Here is a 20,166-nt window from a genome sequence, read left to right on the forward strand (position 1 = left end):
GCCAGAGTTGAAACTGAGGATAATTTTACTGGTCAGCAATTTTATGCACTCATCTCATTGAAATGTGGCTGGCAGGTAGGAGGAAATTTGCACTGCACTGTTTGCTTGCGTGCGTGCACTAGTTACATAGGACATTTAAAAGGCCTGTGTGACGTCAAATTTTAATTCAGAAAACATTTCTGCAGTTTAAATCACATTCCCATGTTGCGTAAGGTAGATTTCAGATATAAATTAGTACTTGCAATAAAAAATCAAACGAACAATCAGATGGCGTGAAAAAAATGTATTCCCATTTTTCCAATTAATTTAATTTTTAGTTAATTCATATATTTATTTATTTATAAAATGAAGTGACAGTTGATTAGACAGCCGTTCAGGTCAGTGAATTGTGAATTGAGCGGTCAGATGTTCAGTCGTGCGTGCGTGCGTGCGCGTGTGTGTGTCCGTGACGCAATAAATTGCAATTGAGACCTGCTGCTTGCACTGCTCGTCTGCCTCGGTTAACATCATCTCCTCCTTTGCACGCGAGATGCAATGTTATGCAACGAGGCATTTCAAAATGTTGCAATGTGCAACAATATGCAACAGTATGCAACAAAATGTGCCAACATTTGACTCTATTTAACAATATATATCAATGTACCGAATTGTGTACACATGTAAAGTATTTTTTTTTAGAAAATAACATTTTGTAACAAGATATACAATTATTTGTAACAATATTTAACAATATTTAACAATTGGTAACAGTGTTAAACACTAAGTAACATTATATAACACAATTCAACGATATATAACAGTAACGACGTACTATTAAGTTTGCTTGCAAGAGAGTTTTAAATGCAGTACTTAACAATGGTGTTAATAAATTGCAGTATTTGAAATAGAATTAATGATGAAATAAACAAAAACAATTTTGGCAGAGCGTGCAGGGAAAATATATTTTGTAACAAACATTTTCATAATGTAATTCATCCAGTGAAACAAGGCTTAACATCAGTGGTAATAACGTGTGTGATTACATTTGGACAGGACAGCAACAGACTTTCACGGATATTTTAATCTCGTTTTCATGTTTTTCATTTAAAATTTAGTTTAAACTTTCAATGTAAAAATTAATGAGAGTCTGTGACAAAAATGAAAAATATTGATAGGCGATCTTAAATTTCAATTTTCATAAATCGACAAGAAGTTTCGAACTATTTAATTACATGTTCGTCATAAAAACATACATTTGAGTTCTTTTCTGACGTACAAGTATTTACATGAATTCAATAAGATATCACATAATGGAATCAGTCATCAGCTTTAAATATACTAGACGCGCGTATTGTACACACACACACACACACACACACACACACACACACACACACACATTTATTTACACGCTAGAAAATAATGTTTGAAATTTTTCAAGTACGACTACTCTTTAACAAGCCTATAGAAACACGTACATACAGTACCTACGCATACTTGTATACACATACACGCGCAAAATACGCATACAAAAATGTATAGTTGTATTTTTACACACGTACACAAACAGCTGTACGTTCGCGTGCATGGATGTGCGTGAAATGTTGGTGGATACGGACCGCCTAGAGGCGTGGAGTCGGTGCAGAAGAGCCACTTAAGATTGAAATAATTGTATTTAAATGCGATTGTTTTGCTCGCTTGATATGCTTTGCTGTTGTTTCGGCGTTTTTGTTAGTTTGTTGGTGTTGTGTTTGTGTGTTTTTTTATGTCTTGTTGTTGTTGCTGTTGTTGTTGTTGCGTGAGCCTTATATTAGTTCAGATGTTGTTGTGTTGTTTCATTTGTGTGTTGTTTTTGATTCGCTTGTTTGTTACGTTACATTTTGTTAACCTGTACAGTGCGATTAAGTTATACTGCGTTTTGTTGTTTGTTGTTTATGTCGTGTTCACTAGTTGTATTATTGTTGTTTAGTGTTGTTGGCATGTCATGTGCTTATATTGATATTTTTCCATGTCAAATTGTTATAATTAAACAATACATTGAAGTTATAATTGACTATGAATATAGCTTCGTGCTAGCTGGAGGACTTGGTTGAATGTTGAACTGAAATGTTGAGCTATTGCTCTTTAGAAAGAGGAACACTTCTTTTTCTCTTTTCTTTCCAAGTCAATATTTAGGATTTTGAAGCACAAAATTTACCCTCATTAATATTTCAATTTAGGTGTAATTCAGTCAACATGGAATCTAATCGTTATACGGTTAATTATTGAGAATGATGAAAAATATTATATAGAGTAACACGTGGATGTCTTCAAAGGCGTACACACAGCCGGCATACAAGTAAGTACAGGCAAGCAACTTTACGGCATCGTCATAACGTAACATCACCCACCCAGAATCGAACATGCCGATAAACATCTGTTGTACGAACGTACGTACATACATATGTGTACACACACACGTATCAATGTAGTTTACGTACGTATATGTAAATTTGTGCATGTGTGTGTGTGGTGTGTGTGTGTGTGTGTGTGTGTGTGTGTGTGTGTGTGTGTGTGTGTGTGTGTGTGTGTGTGTGTGTGTGTGTGTGATCATACATGTTCATCTCGCCTCATAAATACTGGCTCATAGTCAATCAGCGTTTCCTAGTTTATATCGTACATTAGCTCCATACATCTAACTTTACGTGTGTATGTGATATTTTTTAATTATAAGTTGTACATTTAAGTTTCATTTCCACTCTATTTTTTTAAAAGACTAAACAATGAAATTTGAAATTAATTCTTAAACGCGATTTAAAATGTATTATACTGTAGTACACAAATGAACAGCACTTACATTGAAAAACACACTCACAAACACACACGCACGCACACAAACACAACACACATACCCAAACATGAACTTACACACGCAAGCAAACAAACATGGACACACATACTTAAACACACACACGCACGCACAAACGCATAAAAAGAAACAGTTATAAACATTTATTGGCTTGTGACAGTATTTGTAACAGATGGAGAAGGGTGGAAAAGCATCAATGTGGCAAACAACAATGATCAAGTGTTTGTTTGTTCGTTTGTTCGTTCGTTCGTTTGTTTGTTTATTTGCTTGTATGTATGCATGAATGTTTGTTTGTGTACATGAATGTTTGTTTGTATACATATATGAGGGTTTGTACAGATGTATGCATGTTCGTGCATGTTTGTTTGTTTGTATGTATGTTTGTTTATTTTTTGTTCATTTTGTTGACGTATGGTTGTTCAAAAATATGTAAAGATGTAATTGTATATAATTATGCAATTATTTGAAAGAAGAAAGTTACACAACTACTTCTATTCTAATTGGTTGTCAATTTATGCCTATGTATGCGAACGACTTTTTTCATTATTTTTTTTAACAATTCAGACGCAGCACGTGTTAATTCGCGGGAATCAAGGCGTCACACATTACGTTGAGACTGCTTATATTAATACTATACGTGTCTGACTGACCTGAGTTAAGAAAACCCTCATTGTTACAATATTTCAATTTTATTTTTTTGTACTTGTCATCCTCTTCATCATCATCTTCTCTTTGTCATCATTTTCATCATCTTCTTCATCATCATCTTCTTCATCATCATCATCTTTATCTTCAAAATCATTTTCATCTTTGTAAACATCTTCGTAATCATTTTTATCAGCATCAGCATCTTCGTCATCTCTATCTTCGTCATTTGTATCTTCGTCATCCTCATTTTCATCCTCATCTACATCATCCTAAGACCAACTCTCAAATAATCGGCATTGATGAATACGATGCAATACAAGTCCTATGCTTATTTGAATGAACACTTCAGAGCCTTCAGAAATATTCAAAATTAGGTTCAAAAGTTCAAGATCTTACGCTTGGTTGGTGGAAAGATTCAAATTATGCAGAAATTAATCATAATTGTTGGAATGATTTATAAAAGAAAATAATAAAAAATGATTTCAAAATGGAATTCCTTTGAAACCTGCTATGTTTTTATTCTCCATAAATAATTAATGATTTATCGATTATTTATAAAAATTTTTTTTTTTTCCAAATTATAATTTGAAAAGACGTCTTTAAGAATTAAAAAGTGTCCTAAATTTTATGCTAAAGTTCCATTTTTATAACGTTTTCATTCTAAATAATTTGTTTTTTTTTAAATTAATCTGCACAGTAAAAATCTACAGTTCAGAAGAGTTAACTATTTTTAACACACACACACACACACGCACGCACACACACACACACATGCACAAATTTACATATAGGTACGTAAACTACGTTGATTTGCTTCCAAAACTGAGTTTTACTGCTTTGTAGTAATCAAATCAAGTTATGCCGAACCATTTATTAATTAGAAAACTATTTGTATTAAACAATATCATACTTAAGATTTCATTTGCTAAATCCAACAAAACGTTTTTCAGTTTCTCCATTGCATTGATTATCGCTAAAAATTCAATTATAATTTTGAAAACTTGCAACTAAAATTTAATAAATAAAAGAACAATTTTATATCGTTTAGAAAAAATGAAGCCTCCAGCAAATTCTACCTCTTCATATTTTTCAAATGCCACAAATTGCGCACTGCCACAACTAACTTCAACAACAACTACTACATCAACATTGTACAACAAATCATGGACCAACCACGAACTCAAACTATCTCCATCAAGACATCATCAGCAGCTGCAACATTCGAATCTTCATCACCCATCCTTGCAATCTCCATTGTATCAAAGTTCCACACCAAGGCCTCCTCATGATCCAACCGGCAATAATAACATCAACAACATCGCTCCCAACAACGATGACGACGACGACGACGATGATATTGACAAAAGCAGTAACATCGACGACAACTTTTTATCACATCCTGGTGGTAATTTTTCAAACTGGGCCTCTTCCAGGTCCTTTTACTTAAGCAATCCCAACAGCAACGGCAACAACAACGCAACACACATCTCTTCCAACAAAGCACCGACAACTCCTATAAACCCTTATTATAACATACACAACTTATACAGCAACGAAAACAGCAACAACAATAATATATTAAAGTCTTCTTTCCCGCCGTTCTACGCACCAGACGAGACTTCGTTACTTTCATTCAACAAGGGATTCCCTCTCTCCGAAGATTTTTGTCGATCAATACAATCGAACCACCAAAACCACTCCCAATTAATCCCACCGCCGCCTCTTCACACGCACAACTTCTACCACGGATACGACTCGAGCAGCCACAACCATTCGTCACTGACGTCGCCAAACACGCCCTACATGTTTCCAACCGAACCCTTCCAAAATTCTAACCCTTCAACTCTTGCCCTTCCCTCAGTACTCTTTTCACCATCGACCCTCAACAGCAGCATCAACTTTTTCACCTCCACTTTAACTTCATCAGCGTCCATAGCGTCCGACGTTGACGCCACACGACACCCAGACAGCGGCATTGGCGATTGTAGTTCGCCACTGAACAGCCATCAACAGAGCATCAACAGTATTCATAACAACAACTCCAACAACAGTTACGGCGTAAAAAAATTAAAAGAAAATTATCAGCCTGCTGACAATAGGAGTGGAGTGGTACATGCTGGTGCTGCAAGTCATCATCCAACTACGAATCAAGCCAACCAAACATGCCTGACTCCAAGCGAAAACAACAAAATCGCCAGCACCAATCACAGTAACAGCAATAACCACCAATCTAACAACAGCAACCACAACATTATTTCAAACGGAGATTTAAACAACGTCAACCTACCGCTCTGTCGTGAAAACAACAACAACAAAAGTAACAACAACAGCCACAGCAATAACATTACAATGGAAGGCAAAGAAAACATGAAAACAACAACAAACACGACAACAAACTCGAGCTCTAATGAGGAATTTATGATGGACTCCATGCAACCAACCAGACAGCTGGCTGATATATTTTCTACGGGTTAATATTTTCTGTTGATTAAAAAGCAAAACTTTTGTTGAATCCTAAAAGTGTTGTGACAAGTTTTAGAATGGTTTAATTCACCGTTTTAAGAATAATTATTTTGAGACTGATTTTAAATAAATTTTATGTGCATATTTTTGTCAACACGCTAATGGAAACAATTTCACTGAAGCTTTCTCGTTGGTATTATAGGATTTGGAAAAAAAATTTTAAATTTAATTTAAATAAAGGTTTAAGTTGTTGTGTACCGAATTTGTTCTAATACGAATGGAAAATTGCCATAACTTACAAACTGCTGCCAAATAAGCAAGCGCGTTTGGCCATAAACGTAAACTTCTTAAAATGCGATATCAGTTTCAAAAATATAACTGATAAAAATAATTTAAACAATTATTTTTTTGAAAAATCTTTTTATGTTTAACAGTTTCAGTACAATTTACTTCATATAAAAAAGTGTCAATTGGAACAAACCGATAAATCAGCATTTCAAAATTTAAAGTTCAAATTAAAAATTCAGTCAAAGTTTGTTGACGCTGAACATAAAACTTTAACTTACCTTTAAAAAAATTAGTTTTCAAGACTTGACGACAAAAATTTACAAAAGGCAGTCACATCAGATTGCACGCACGCTCATTTTTATTTTTTTTTTAAATTTAAATTAAGAAACACCATCAAACGTTCAGAATTTTTATTACAAATTAAATTTTGCACTTCCTACGACAATATAGTTTTATTTACCGAGCATGTTATTGTTGGATTGTATCAAGTAGTTTTTAATTGAACCTAACAACATTTTTCACATGTGGTTTGAAATAAGATACCATCTTTGAATCAATTAATAAAACTCATTCCTATAAAAAAACTTGTTTGTATATAAAATTTAAATTATTTTACAAATGCGGCAGCACTGGTAAAATTTTAATTAAGACTCACGAACAAAGTTTAAAAATGAAAGTTGACGATTTTGAAAATTTCAGCATGAAACCAACCTACAGGCTTCACTTCGAACAGCAGGTTCATCGGAGGCTTCCATCCTCACCTCTTCTCTCACCACCATCAACCCGCCCCTCACCTCTACTCCTCACTATCTTCATCATCTTCTTATCATATTAACAATAACGTCAACAACCATCAACATCTACATCAACAACATTTGCAGCAGCAACAACTCAACTCTTTCAACAACTCGTTCAACAACGGCAACAATAGCAATGCGCTTATAGATAGCAACAATAATAACAACAGAACCTTCCCGCCATCTTTAACTGATCACGTGATATATCATTCCCCGCCAAAATTTCTTTCGCAAACAACGATGCTGTCGAACTCAGCGGCCATGTTCAAGGCAGCGTCTGAAATCTCGAGAATCCGGATCAAATCGAGATCAAGCTCAGGTAAGATGTCTTGTAAGACACCTTTTCAGTTGTGTTTATTTAATTTCTACCCCTCATTGTCATAACTTCGCGATGCAAATCTTAAAACACGGTTGTTGGTGGTTGGGAATGCGCAAAACATCGGAGTATTGAAGTAATTATTCATTGGTATTTTGACAGTTACGTTTAACTGATATTGTTCAACATCCTTGTAGAAGGTCGTGAATGTGTGAACTGTGGAGCTACCTCGACCCCCCTCTGGAGAAGAGATGGCAACGGGCAGTACCTCTGCAACGCTTGCGGGCTCTACCACAAAATCAACGGCCAGAACCGACCACTCATCAAACCCAAACGACGACTGGTCAGTGAAAATATTCCACTGTGATGAATTTTTAAAATTTCATCATCGCCATCATCGTCGTCATCATTACATCATCGTCATCATCACTTCATCATCATCGTCATCACTACATCATCATCGTCATCAATCTAAATGGCCAACAACACCGCACCGTTATCATCATCATAAATCGTCATGAACGAGATCAGCACAGATGATAAACAACAACATCGTCATCATCATCATCATCATCAACATCATCTTCATCATCATCATCATTGGTATTAATGACCGTGATCATCATCGTCCTCACCGTCGTTTTGTCATCATATTATTGCATCATCATCATCATCATTTTCATCACTATTATTTAATGGCTATTATTACCAACTTCATCGTCGTCGTCATCTTTTCTTTCTTCATCTCCACCATCATCTTTTTTTGTCTTCTCCTCTCCTTATCATTGATCATTAACGTCATCATTGCCATCATGGTCAGAGAAAACAAAAACATTATCATCTTCATCATATTCGTCGAGTTATCATCATCGTTGTCGTTTTCACCAGCAATTCCATCAACAAACTCGTCATCATCATATTCATCACCACCAATCACCAACCGTCATCCTCATCGTCATCCTCGCCATCGTCACATCACATCCAGTCATCTGCTAGACGAGCAGGTACCACGTGTGCCAACTGCAGTACGAACATGACAACATTATGGAGAAGGAACCAGAATGGAGATGCTGTCTGCAACGCCTGTGGACTCTACTACAAACTGCATAATGTTGGTCGTTGTTGTTGCTGCTACTGTTGTTTGGCCTGCTGTTGTTGTGGCTGCCCTTGAGGCTGCTACTGTTGTTGCGGTGGCTGTTTTTGCAGCTGCAGTTGCTGTGGCTACTAATGCTTTGTAGTACTTTGTTTTGTTGTAAGCAGCTCTTACAAGCCCAAAGCCGGTTACATAACTTTTTTTTATTTTGTTGCAATTTAGCTGAAATGCCACAAATGCCAAACACGACGATGAAAACCTACACACACATACACTTTTTGTACGTACGCTTCAGTGGACAAAACGAAAAGACTGTCTGAGTTAACTTGTTGATCAATTTAAAATGTTGTTATAATGTTGTTGAGTAACACTTGTGTTGTTGTTGTTGTTGTTGTTGTAAAAATTTGCAGTTAATATTATAACAATTGCTTTGTTGTTACATGATTTATTTTAAGTCATTTATTTTGTTGTAGATATGTTAAAAATATCCAGTTTGCTTAGTAAATTATTTTCTGTGTTATTTTGACTGTGGGTTGTGTTGTTGCATGGATATTTTGTGAGTTTGTTTTTGTTATGTTGTAATTAAGTTCTCCTAATTTTTATGTTGTTGTTTCGTGATAATATGAAGGATTGCGATATAAATGTCTTTGTTCTCAGTAGTAGAAACACTCGTGTCGTTTGAAGTTGTTTTAAATGAATAGAAACGTAATGCAGCAGTGTGTTTCTGTATGAAATAAGTTGTAACGTGATGTGGTTGCTTGGTGTGTTTCTCTATGATGAGGAAGTTATAGAAGGTTGTTGCTATTTGTGAATATGTGATGGATGGTTAGAGTTATGAAATTCTTTCATGACCAATTCAAAGGCATCAATTTTTTCCCTTCAGTTCAACATTCTCTAAATAAAAATAAAATTAAATCGATTTTTTTTTCAATTTTTATCTTGAAGGAGAAGAACAAACTGGCCACCAATACACTGACTACCTCTGAAAAACAGCAAAAAATATATAATACATTATTTACATTATAAGCATTGCACGAATTATACACATCAAGTCAACAAAAGACAGCAACAACAATATTAACAACAACAACAATAACAACAACAATAATAATAATAACAATAATAGAAATAATAATAAGAATAAGAAGAACAACTGCATACATTTGGTATGCACGCAAGCCCGGTCAAACAGCAAACGCATTTATTTCTTATCAGCAGAAAGTAATCTCCGGTTGGATTGAGCGCCACGTCTTTTTCCATGTAGATGTTTGTTTGTTTGTATGTATGTTTGTATGTATGTTTGAATGAATGTTTGTTTTTATGTATGTATGTTTGTTTGCATGTATGTTTGTATGTATGTTTGTCTTTATGTATGTATGTATGTTTGTTTGTATTTATGTTTGCATCTATTTATGTTCGTATTTATGTTTGTATGTATATGCGTTTGTATGTTTGTGTGTTTGTTTGTATGTTTGCATGTTTGTTTGTTTCGAATGTACCGAACGAACGAATGAATTATTGAATGAGTATATGAAATACGTCGCAGTAAATGTACATTGCGTAAAAATCTACATTACAAAATCACCCCCAACAAAATCAACAACAACACCAACGACAACAACAACACAATCACAATCTCATCAGCCATGCTTCATTGAGCCTCTTAAAATCATCATTAATGTGAACAACATCAACAGCATAATTTTAATTGCAATGACAAACATCAATAATAATAACAACAACAAATTTTTGAATATTATCTATTTTATCTAATATATCTAAAAAAGAATTAATAATTATTAATTATTGCTGTATTGTATATACATATACGTTGTATCAAACTATAATTTAAAAGACATAAATTGAAGGGTACGGTCCTTAGCAAAAATTAACCATAACAAAACAAATAAGCAAGAAAAATTATTTTATAAAACAAACATGACAACAACAACAGCAATAGCATTATAATAACAACATCTATAACAGCATTACAAAGCTAACAACAATAACAACAACAACAGCAGTAATAAAAACATAAAAGCAACAACAAAAAACAGCAATAACAGCATAACAACAAGAGCAATAAAAACATAGCAACAACAACTGCAAATTACAAATGACATCAGCAACGCCCATGATGTCAGCTCGATTGAGGAATTGAGATGTCGTTTCAAATGATCTCCCAGCAAACATTCATACTCACAGAAGGCATTTACATCAGAAATGTCATGTTACGATACGTGTGCCTGTGCCGCTGCTGTGTTATATGTAGGTTGGATATGCTAAACAACGAATCATTATGCAACAACAGATGCTATGTTTCGTTCCTATTGGTGTTTTTCATTCAAATCTATACTTCAACATTTCAATGCAATTTCTTATGCTCTTGATACAGTATGAAAGTTTTAACTGAAATACAGATGAAAATTCAAGAATCAAAACTTATTTTTTTTTCCAGCGCAAACGAACCTTCTTTATATTAAATGTGAAGCTGACCATTTGATCATCTTCACGTTTAACAAAAATTAGAATAATCTGTAAGGCATTATTTTCAAATTAAACATTAAATCGAAATAAACTTGTTGAGAATTTCAAAAAGGGGTTTGACTCGCTTTCATGGTTAACCGTGCGAACAAACTTAGATCGTGACCTCTGATTGGTTACTCGGATTAAAATCATTGATACGATTGGTCAGTATGATATGATTTTTTTATGATTGGTCAACACAATCGTAATTATTATATGACTGGTCGGCGTGGTCTTGTATCTTTAAGGTAATTGTTCAGTACTGTGCGAACCTCCGACGATATTTGTCTGAGTCTACAATTTATATCTGTTTCAAGTAAAAATCATTAACAATTTTGAAAAATAACATTCATCTTATTAATAAGTAGACTTAATTTATATCAGTGTTTGTCAACGTTTTTTCTCCATTTTCACTCACGAATGTACTCATAAATATTCTTTATTTTCTATTAATAACTTTTTATTTAAAGTTACATTCTAAGTATTGCTTTAAAAATTTAGACAAATCATTTATTATTACGTTGCATCCACATACATCTTCTTTTGTAACTTTGAAATTTATCCAGCAATTTGGAAGGGGATGAAGTCAGTTCCAAACTCTCACGAAAGGCAAATAAGTATTGGTGCAAAATATTGCTAGATTGAGCCTGAATGTGCGAATAACTAAATGAGAGTTCGCTTTAAAACAATGTGACATTGGCATATCGTTCATTTAAAATTTACAACGGCAATGCTACATAACAACTAATTCAATTTAATTTTAAAAATAAAACTTTCAATTAATTGTTTCACTTAACAAACTTTTAATCTCAAAGCTCTAAGGCTTGTCTTTTAAATACACGCGTGTTTGTATGAGTTCACTTTATGTTCACACATGTTCATCAAGGTGAACCGACCAATCACGATGAAGAAGGAAGGCATACAGACAAGAAACCGGAAGTTGTCATCGAAAGGCAAGAGACACAGACGATCGGGTGACACAACTTCGACCAACCAGCCCCTAATTCACGGCTTCCCTGCACCACCCCCCTCAACATTTCCTCCGCCCTTCCACCCGCCCACCTACAACAACACTACTAACAACAACAACCTTCTTGTTCACCATCACCATAACAACAACATCAACGACATGTTCATGACGTCACAGCCACCGATGTACCAAGCGGTCAACAACTTTCGGGAATACCAAAGTAGTTTCGGTTCCTATTTTAATAATGGGTTTTCCCAGTTTTCTGGCTCGTCGAGAATGACGTTGGCGGGTGTGGATGGATTTTGAGATGACGGTTTTGTAAATATTCATTCAATCTTATTATTATTGTATTGGTAGAAATATTGTAAATAATAAAATCGTCAGTAACGTTTCGTTATCGTTGTCGACGTCGTTTTCATTGACTTCATACTTTTACTAATTTTCATTTTGTCGTTGTTGTTGTTGTTGTTGTTGCGTTGTTATCATTACAAACATCGTTTATTATCATTATTTGATTATTTGAATCAACCATATTACAAAAGCACACACACACACACACACACACACACACACACACACACACACACACACACACATATATATATATATATATATATATATATATATATATATATATATATATATATACACACATACACACACATACACATTCACATACACACACTCATATTATTAATGTATATCTCGTCACTGATACATCAAAAATTGTAAAATTAAAAGTTTGACTTTGTTGACCACCACCACCATGCAATATAGACGTACCTACAGTACCACGGCACCAGCACCATACATATAATACATGCATATCTACACTACTTAAAAATGTATACACTTTACGTTTTTACCTGGTAATTTTGTGGCAATATGTGACATTTACAATGTAATATTATTATTTAGTATCTTATATATGAGTGCAATCTATTTACTGTGAAATATTTTTACTAATCTTTAACAAATTAGAGTTTATTATTCAATATAAATTAATATAATTACTACTAAATATACTAAATACTATATATATATATATATATATATAATATATATATATATATATATATATATATATATATAATTTTATTCGGCTTTTTTAATCCTAAATTTTTAAGACGAAAATTTGACACGGATTGAACCTGGCGTGAATATGTATAATAAATAACTGACGTTAAAATTAATTGCATCTGCGGTTTCACAGAAAAAAAACACCTATCCATTTATTCAGTCATTCGTTTATTCAGTCATTCATTCATTCGTTTATTCATTCATTCCTTCATTCATTCGTTCGTTCATTCAATCGTTCGTTCGTTCATTCGTTCGTTCATTCGTTCATTCATTCATTCATTCATTTATTCATTCATTCATTCATTCACTCATTCTAAGTAAATAATGTTTTTTTTTGCAATATTCAGTTTCGCGAAAAATAATAATTGAAAAAAAAATTGTAGCATTGAAATGAAGGACAGAAAAATTACTCTGTTTATTTTTTTATTTTTACGAAATCTCAGTATTTATTTGTAAAACATGGAAAAAATGTTTTCATGATTTGGCCTGCCGTCTACGTCATTCCAGTTTCCTCCACCCACCCAGGTTCTTTGCACAGATCACACTTTTGGTTTAAAATAAACCAAATATTTTGGCGTAATTAAATAGGTTTGCCGATTGAATAAAATTAGCAACTAAAATACATATATTAGTCAAAGATTTAAAATATATAGTGTTAATTATACTAAACTAATTGGAAAAAGTCTGCAATCTGCTTATGTAGGTTTATATTAAAAAGTACATTTAACGCTGTAATTAATATTTGAAATTTTTAATAATTTTCAAACGTTATATCATCGTGTTAAAACAAGATCGGTGAGAAATGTATTGCAAGAAAAACACATTGCTATGACGACATGAAGTTTATCTTAAACAACGATTTGATTAAAAAAACCAAAATTAAATAAAAAAGATTTGCTTATCACTCCATTCAGATTGATGATATTTAAGAGTAGAAGATTTCTATGGCAACGGTAAAGAAGTATTAAAATAATCATAAGTGACGCACTTTACATTTGAGCGCCGTTCATAAAGCGCCTTAACAATCCCGAGCGCGCACATAGCCTCCGTCTTCTTTAGTTTGCGCGAGATATCTTCTAAGTTTAACAACACGCAAGTTTGTGATCAAACATGCCGCCAAACGGTTCTCATAAAACGACCAAAGAATCTTCATTGAGAAACTTATCAAAGAACATCTCCGCGGAAAACAAAAATGTTGCAACAAATAACAACGGGATCTCAAGCAACAAAACTAACACCAAGTACAACTGCAAAGTGAGAAACAGAGAATGGAGTAGTATTAGCGTCGGTGATTTGTATCGACCTGTGAAGCCAGCTTCCAGTAAGTTTCTTCAGAAGCGATGGGATGAAACAATGTTGGATACCCATCACAAGAGAGTTTGCTCTTGTTTTTTATGCTGTTAAACAATAATTTTTTTTACAATAATTTATGCAAACGTTTGATTCTATAGTTAAAATATGTACAGTACAATATAGAGTTAATAAATATTCTGCTATCGAATTACAATTAAAAACATGAAAGTTCAATAACTATTGAAGTGATTTACTTTTCACCTGCCATCACCGTTAAAACTTCAACTGGCCAGATACTTGGTGTGAAACACGTCGTAGATACGCGTCCACCGAGAATTCATCTTCATCTCATTCTCAGTCTTAAAAAGCTGCAAGTGCGTCTTAACTTTTTGTGACCTGGTAAACCTTTTCACTGTTTCTGGTTTACAAAATAAAACAAAACATAACGACAACATAATTTTATACAACCAACTACTCGGTTTTCATTAATTTTTTCCTCTGAAACAAGCGCGCTCGTAGAGACGGCTGTGTTGATATGATATATATCACGTTAGAAACCTCAACAAAAATTAAACTGAACATCAAACAACTGAAAACAGATGAAAGAAGATGATAATAGGAAAGTTGAATATGAGAACATGAACATGCTGAAGAAGATAATTGACATCCAAGCGAATGGTGGCTTCGTTGACAACCACAACAAATATTGCTTCAAGAAATCGTAAGTGATGCTACTGTTACTACTACTGTTGCTGCTACCATTACTACTACTATGTTTTTTACTACTAAAATAAATTTTATCAAATTAATTGCAATGAAAAAATACTGATATAAAATATTGTTTAAACAAAACGCTAGAAGATGAGAAGTTGAATATGACGTAATTGATAAAATTTAATAAACAGGCGGACGATGTCTGAAGAAATGTCGGCGATGATGAGGCGAGACCAGCTGATTCTGCAGAGGATGGTCAACCAGACACCTCACTACCTCTTCCAATGCAACACTCCATCACCGGAGAACCTTCTAACGTTAAAAACCAGACGGCCCTTCCAATCGTGGACAATGTTAAAATAAGAAGAAATTGTTTTGTGATGCAAAACATCACCAACGAGCCTTGCTTACCGTTTATAGTATTTTCTGAACATATGGTAAATATTAACATTATTTACAGCGTTAAATTAAAAGATCAGGCGAACATTAACAAGGCAGATTAAGTTGATTAGATCTAGATCTATCTGTATCGAAATAATTCTTTCGTTTTCAAGTAAAGTCGAGAAATGTGCAGAAGCTTTACATTTATATTATAATAAGGTTTCAAAAATTATTTCGATTTTTAATTAGACGAAAGTAAATATCTTAGTTTTCGTAGTTGTACGCAAGAATAATGAATAAATAATTATAATTAGCATAATTTCCTAATATTTTATTGTCCAATAAAAAACATTCACTGCATCACTTGCAAGCATCTAATTTAATTGTACATGTGGCGAGAATGTATAAAGGGTGAACAATGTATATACATTGCACATACATAACACACAGATTCATGTAAGAATCATAACGTACGTAGTTAATCAATATTTATTCGCTTATTAATAATTGATCGTCGGTATGATTGAGTTTTTAATTATGGACATATGAAGGAAAGCTTCATCATTTGGAGGGTACAACATGACGTCATGTCATACGTACGTTCCAATGCAGTAAAGTTCGTGACGTGTTAATGTAAATATAATATTTGATAAACAGAAAAGCCTAGTTGATATTTTTCAGATAAGCGCCATTAAATAAGGACGCAGTATATATATATATATATATATATATATATATATATATATATAACGTAAATGAAGATGAAACAAATATGAGAAAATAATTCATTTGAATATACGATATATATATACATATATATATATTTGGAAACAAAAAAATACATCGTAATGTACATAATTTTGGTATAACAAATTATCTTTTTTCCTCATCCCTTCTTTTATTCAACCTTTTTCTCTCTGTTCCTCTTTCAAAGAAAAATAAGTATTAAACATAAAATAATCTATATCATAATTTTAAAACCAAAAAATTAACATTATAAGTATAAACAATTTGAAGCACACACATACACGCGCACACACAGACAGAAGCACACACATACAGACACACACACACGAATCATGACATGAAAAGCTACAAATATGTCCTCACTAACACCCACAATTAAAAAAAATCAGAGAAGTATATAGACAGATAAACCCTATTCACACAAAAACACGGACACACACACACACCCATATACATATAAATATACATACACACATACAGACAGGCGCACATGAACACGCATCGACAGAAGCACAGAGAAATACAGGACTGAGCACGACTACAACGTTAAACATTCATTGTCCTGAGTTGGTAGTGTTCTTTGTTTGTTTAGTTTTTAAAAAAAGTTCTACCCAACTACCTCATCTGCATGTGTTTTAGTAGATTCCTTGTCAGAGTAACAAACCGAAACCTGTGGTAAAACAGGAAAACTTACGGAGGGAAGTGTGTAAGGAAAAGAAATCATATATTAAAATTATAAGAAAAGTTTGAAGGACTTGATTCTTTCCTTTAAATCAACCATGATAAAAATAACTTAAAGCATAAATATGTACACCAGGAGAAAATTTCATATCAGCGAAATGCGCATCACGAAAATGAACTGAACAAGTCAACAAGCTATAAACATGCTCCACAATTAATCTATCAAACTACTAACCGACTTATCATGTCAAAAACTCAAATTTCGTATTAATAAATTAATATTATTAAATATTCAAAAATGTTAAGCTCCATTTAGCGAGTATCATTAACTCTTTCGATTCTACAGTAAGAAGTTTTTATTCAACAAAAACATTCGCAAATTCATTCAAAAAGGAATTTTAATCATAATTTTTTCAAATTTATAGACAAAGATAAACATTAAAATATGTGTCTCACGTTAAACCAATTTAAATATAAAGTACAAAAACAGCACAGCAACTTATATCATTTATTAAAATAAATAAATATATTTGAGATGGCGTTAATATTATGTTTCAATTATATCATTATAGGTATAAGCACGCACCGACAATATATATAACTATTTCATGTAAACAAGAGATGATGATAGTTTACATAAATGAGAATGAAGGCATCAGAAACAATATATATAATAATAATAACAATAACCAATCACATCACAATTGATAACTTTGTGCACTCTAGTGCACAAACTATTATACTACTGCTGCTTGTACATTTGGACATCATCTTCTGGAATTTCATCAGTTGAAACTAATCTATCGACCAATTCCTCCATCCACTGATCCATCCATTGGTACATCAATTCTTCATCAGCTGAGCTGGTACCTTCAGGATTTTTCTCGCTACCAACAGCAAATAATTGATGATGAATATCTACCTTCATGTCAAAATAAACTGTACAATAACAAACAATGTTAAAAGGTTGTTGTTAAAATGTACAATAATTAACCAAATTATTTTTTAATATGTAACAGTTAAGAACAAGAAAGAAATGTCAACATACTGAAATACATAAGAGAAATTTTGAAACCAGGAAGCTAAATGTACAGGGCAAATAATAAAATATAATAAAATGGCATATAGAGCTTGAGTAATAGTAAGAATAATAATACAACATTGAATAAATTTCAATTATTTGACAGTTGGTGAAAAACAAAAAAAATAATAATTACAACAACATACAAACAAACAATGGTAACAACTAGAGATATGAAAACGACTGCAGCAACAGCAAACAACCACCGCAATCATAGCGACGCCAACCACAACAGTAGCAGCAATCATTCGTGATGGTTGAAATGATTGTGGCGAACATGGTGATTGTTGACAATGGCCGAGGAGGAAGAGGATGATGATGAGGCACCAGTTGGTGAGATATTGCGGCTGTGATGGTGATAAGGATGATGGTGGTGGTGATTGTTGGCAGCTGCATGATGCTTGGGCGGAGATGAAGACATGGAGACCAGACAGCCATTAATTTTTTGAGATATATTGTTGCAGATGTTGTTGCCGAGGTTGTTGCAAACGTTGTTACTCAGACTGTTGCAGATGTTGTTGCTACTACTATTGTGGTTGGCAATGTTATTAACTCGACTGCTGCTGTTGATGTTGCAATTGCTATTACCTGAATTAGTCGCAGCAGCACTGTGTCTATTGGCACTTGCCATATAGTCCGCATAGGAGACGGTGATCTTCTCGCTCTGGTATCTCATCAGCTTCAAAGACTGTCTCATCTCCATTGTCACTAACCCTCTGTAGCCTGCCTTTTTCAACAGGGAGTCGATCGTCTGCGTGTGGTCCCATCCTGAATTTTTCGATAAAAATTATTTGGTTTAATTATTAAAGTTTTATTTAATGTCCTATTTTTATTTTTTGGATGATTCATCAGAGAAATTGTTTTTCATGCAATAAGTCAAACAAATTGCAATCTGTTTTCAATGTTATACTTTCAATGAAACAGACAATATTTAGATCAGTTGGGATTTATCTGCATTATAGAGAGATTAAGCAAGAAGAGCACTCTTAACAATTATAAAAAATGAGAGAATATAGATGCAATACAAACCTTGTTCCTGAGCAACTTCAGGCAGGTATGTGGCATTCCTCTTGTGACCACGTTCATTGTAGAACTCAATTCTCACTCCATGCTTCCCTATCTGTGTAACATTTCAATAATTAACCAAATTATTTTTTCATGGTAAATGAGTAATGCAAATTATAAATCTTGATTTGATATGTCATTAGAATAGATTCAAAACTTATGTGAAAAAAATAAGTAAGAAAAGTAGAACTCAATTCTCACTCCATGCTTCCCTATCTGTGTAACAGTTCAATAATTAACCAAATTATTTTTTCATGGTAAATGAGTAATGCAAATTATAAATCTTGATTTGATGTGTCATTAGAATAGATTCAAAACTTATGTGAAAAAAATAAGTAAGAAAAGTAGCAAACCTGCCAATCCAAATAATCTTTGCCTTCCTCAAACTTTGTGAGCAGCGACACTGAACAATGCAACCTATAAAACTCTGCCTTCGTTACTGGACTGAATCGACTGTCTTTAGTGGCACTATATTTTATAGTGAAATATACAGTTGATTATTTTATAATAAAACTAAATTAAATAACCCATTAGAATGTAATGTTTGCAGATAAAATTATTATATATTGTGAAGAAACATACCTTGTGATTGCATATTCATGTAGGCCATCATGCAAATTGACAGGAGAGAACGTTCCAATGCACCCCCGCAGGTGCTTGTCCCTGCCTATCGACCATGTTACGAACAAAGGACTAAAAAAATAAAATTAACATAAATTATTAATTTACTAAAGTAAATATTAAATTCTAAGTTATGATACACTATCTGTGAAATAAAAATCATAAAAATTAAAAAATATATAAAAATACTGATCAGTCTACTAACTAAGCTTCATTGGTGAATGTGGGTTTGGCAGGCTCACAATTGTTAAGATGGCAGTACAGAGAATCAAAGCAGTAGTAGCACATCTCCGGTTTAATCACCGAGTGATGCAAAACGGAATTCGAACTGCCGGACGATGAAGACGACGAACTGGCTCTGATCGGGGCATTCTTTTGACCTTTTTTCGACGACATCCCGAACCCAATCATTAATCAGAGGGAAACAACAAAAGCAAAAAAATATTTTCGAGACAAGACACGGGACTCTGCTGAGATGTTTAGTGTGGCCTGATGTTGTGGCCACGGAATTTAATTTTTTCGTATCAACAGCAACACATCTTCCAATATATATACTATTCTGTTGGCGACAAACA

The 20,166-nt window shown here is 33.4% G+C and overlaps 4 protein-coding genes across 4 annotated transcripts; 3 read left to right on the forward strand and 1 right to left on the reverse strand.

Annotated features, from left to right (window-relative positions):
* Nucleotides 1-4,528: 4,528 nt before the first annotated feature.
* Nucleotides 4,529-5,950, forward strand: HELRODRAFT_163482 (hypothetical protein; the record flags this gene model as incomplete). The annotated part of the gene is made up of 1 exon (XM_009027339.1): nt 4,529-5,950. The coding sequence occupies one exon, from the start codon at nt 4,529-4,531 to the stop codon at nt 5,948-5,950; it is 1,422 nt and encodes a 473-aa protein (XP_009025587.1).
* A 1,588-nt stretch (nt 5,951-7,538) lies between these two features.
* Nucleotides 7,539-11,937, forward strand: HELRODRAFT_143547 (hypothetical protein; the record flags this gene model as incomplete). Its single annotated transcript, XM_009027340.1, has 3 exons — nt 7,539-7,682; nt 8,325-8,450; nt 11,845-11,937. Coding segments are annotated over 3 exons (363 nt in total), but the record flags the coding sequence as incomplete, so codon positions are not given.
* A 2,142-nt stretch (nt 11,938-14,079) lies between these two features.
* On the forward strand, nt 14,080-16,244 carry HELRODRAFT_189231 (hypothetical protein). The gene is made up of 4 exons (XM_009027341.1): nt 14,080-14,385; nt 14,595-14,675; nt 14,901-15,022; nt 15,207-16,244. The coding sequence occupies exons 1-4, from the start codon at nt 14,119-14,121 to the stop codon at nt 15,376-15,378; spliced, it is 642 nt and encodes a 213-aa protein (XP_009025589.1). The 5' UTR covers nt 14,080-14,118; the 3' UTR covers nt 15,379-16,244.
* Nucleotides 16,245-17,165: 921 nt separating this feature from the next.
* Nucleotides 17,166-19,894, reverse strand: HELRODRAFT_95426 (hypothetical protein). Its single transcript, XM_009027015.1, has 6 exons — nt 19,797-19,894; nt 19,553-19,663; nt 19,324-19,438; nt 18,935-19,025; nt 17,831-18,673; nt 17,166-17,809 (listed from the first exon to the last, which is right to left on the reverse strand). The coding sequence occupies exons 1-5, from the start codon at nt 19,877-19,879 to the stop codon at nt 18,150-18,152; spliced, it is 924 nt and encodes a 307-aa protein (XP_009025263.1). The 5' UTR covers nt 19,880-19,894; the 3' UTR covers nt 17,166-17,809; nt 17,831-18,149.
* Nucleotides 19,895-20,166: the final 272 nt, after the last annotated feature.

The sequence above is a fragment of the Helobdella robusta genome (assembly GCF_000326865.2).
Source record: "Helobdella robusta unplaced genomic scaffold HELROscaffold_5, whole genome shotgun sequence".
NCBI lineage: Eukaryota > Metazoa > Annelida > Clitellata > Rhynchobdellida > Glossiphoniidae > Helobdella > Helobdella robusta.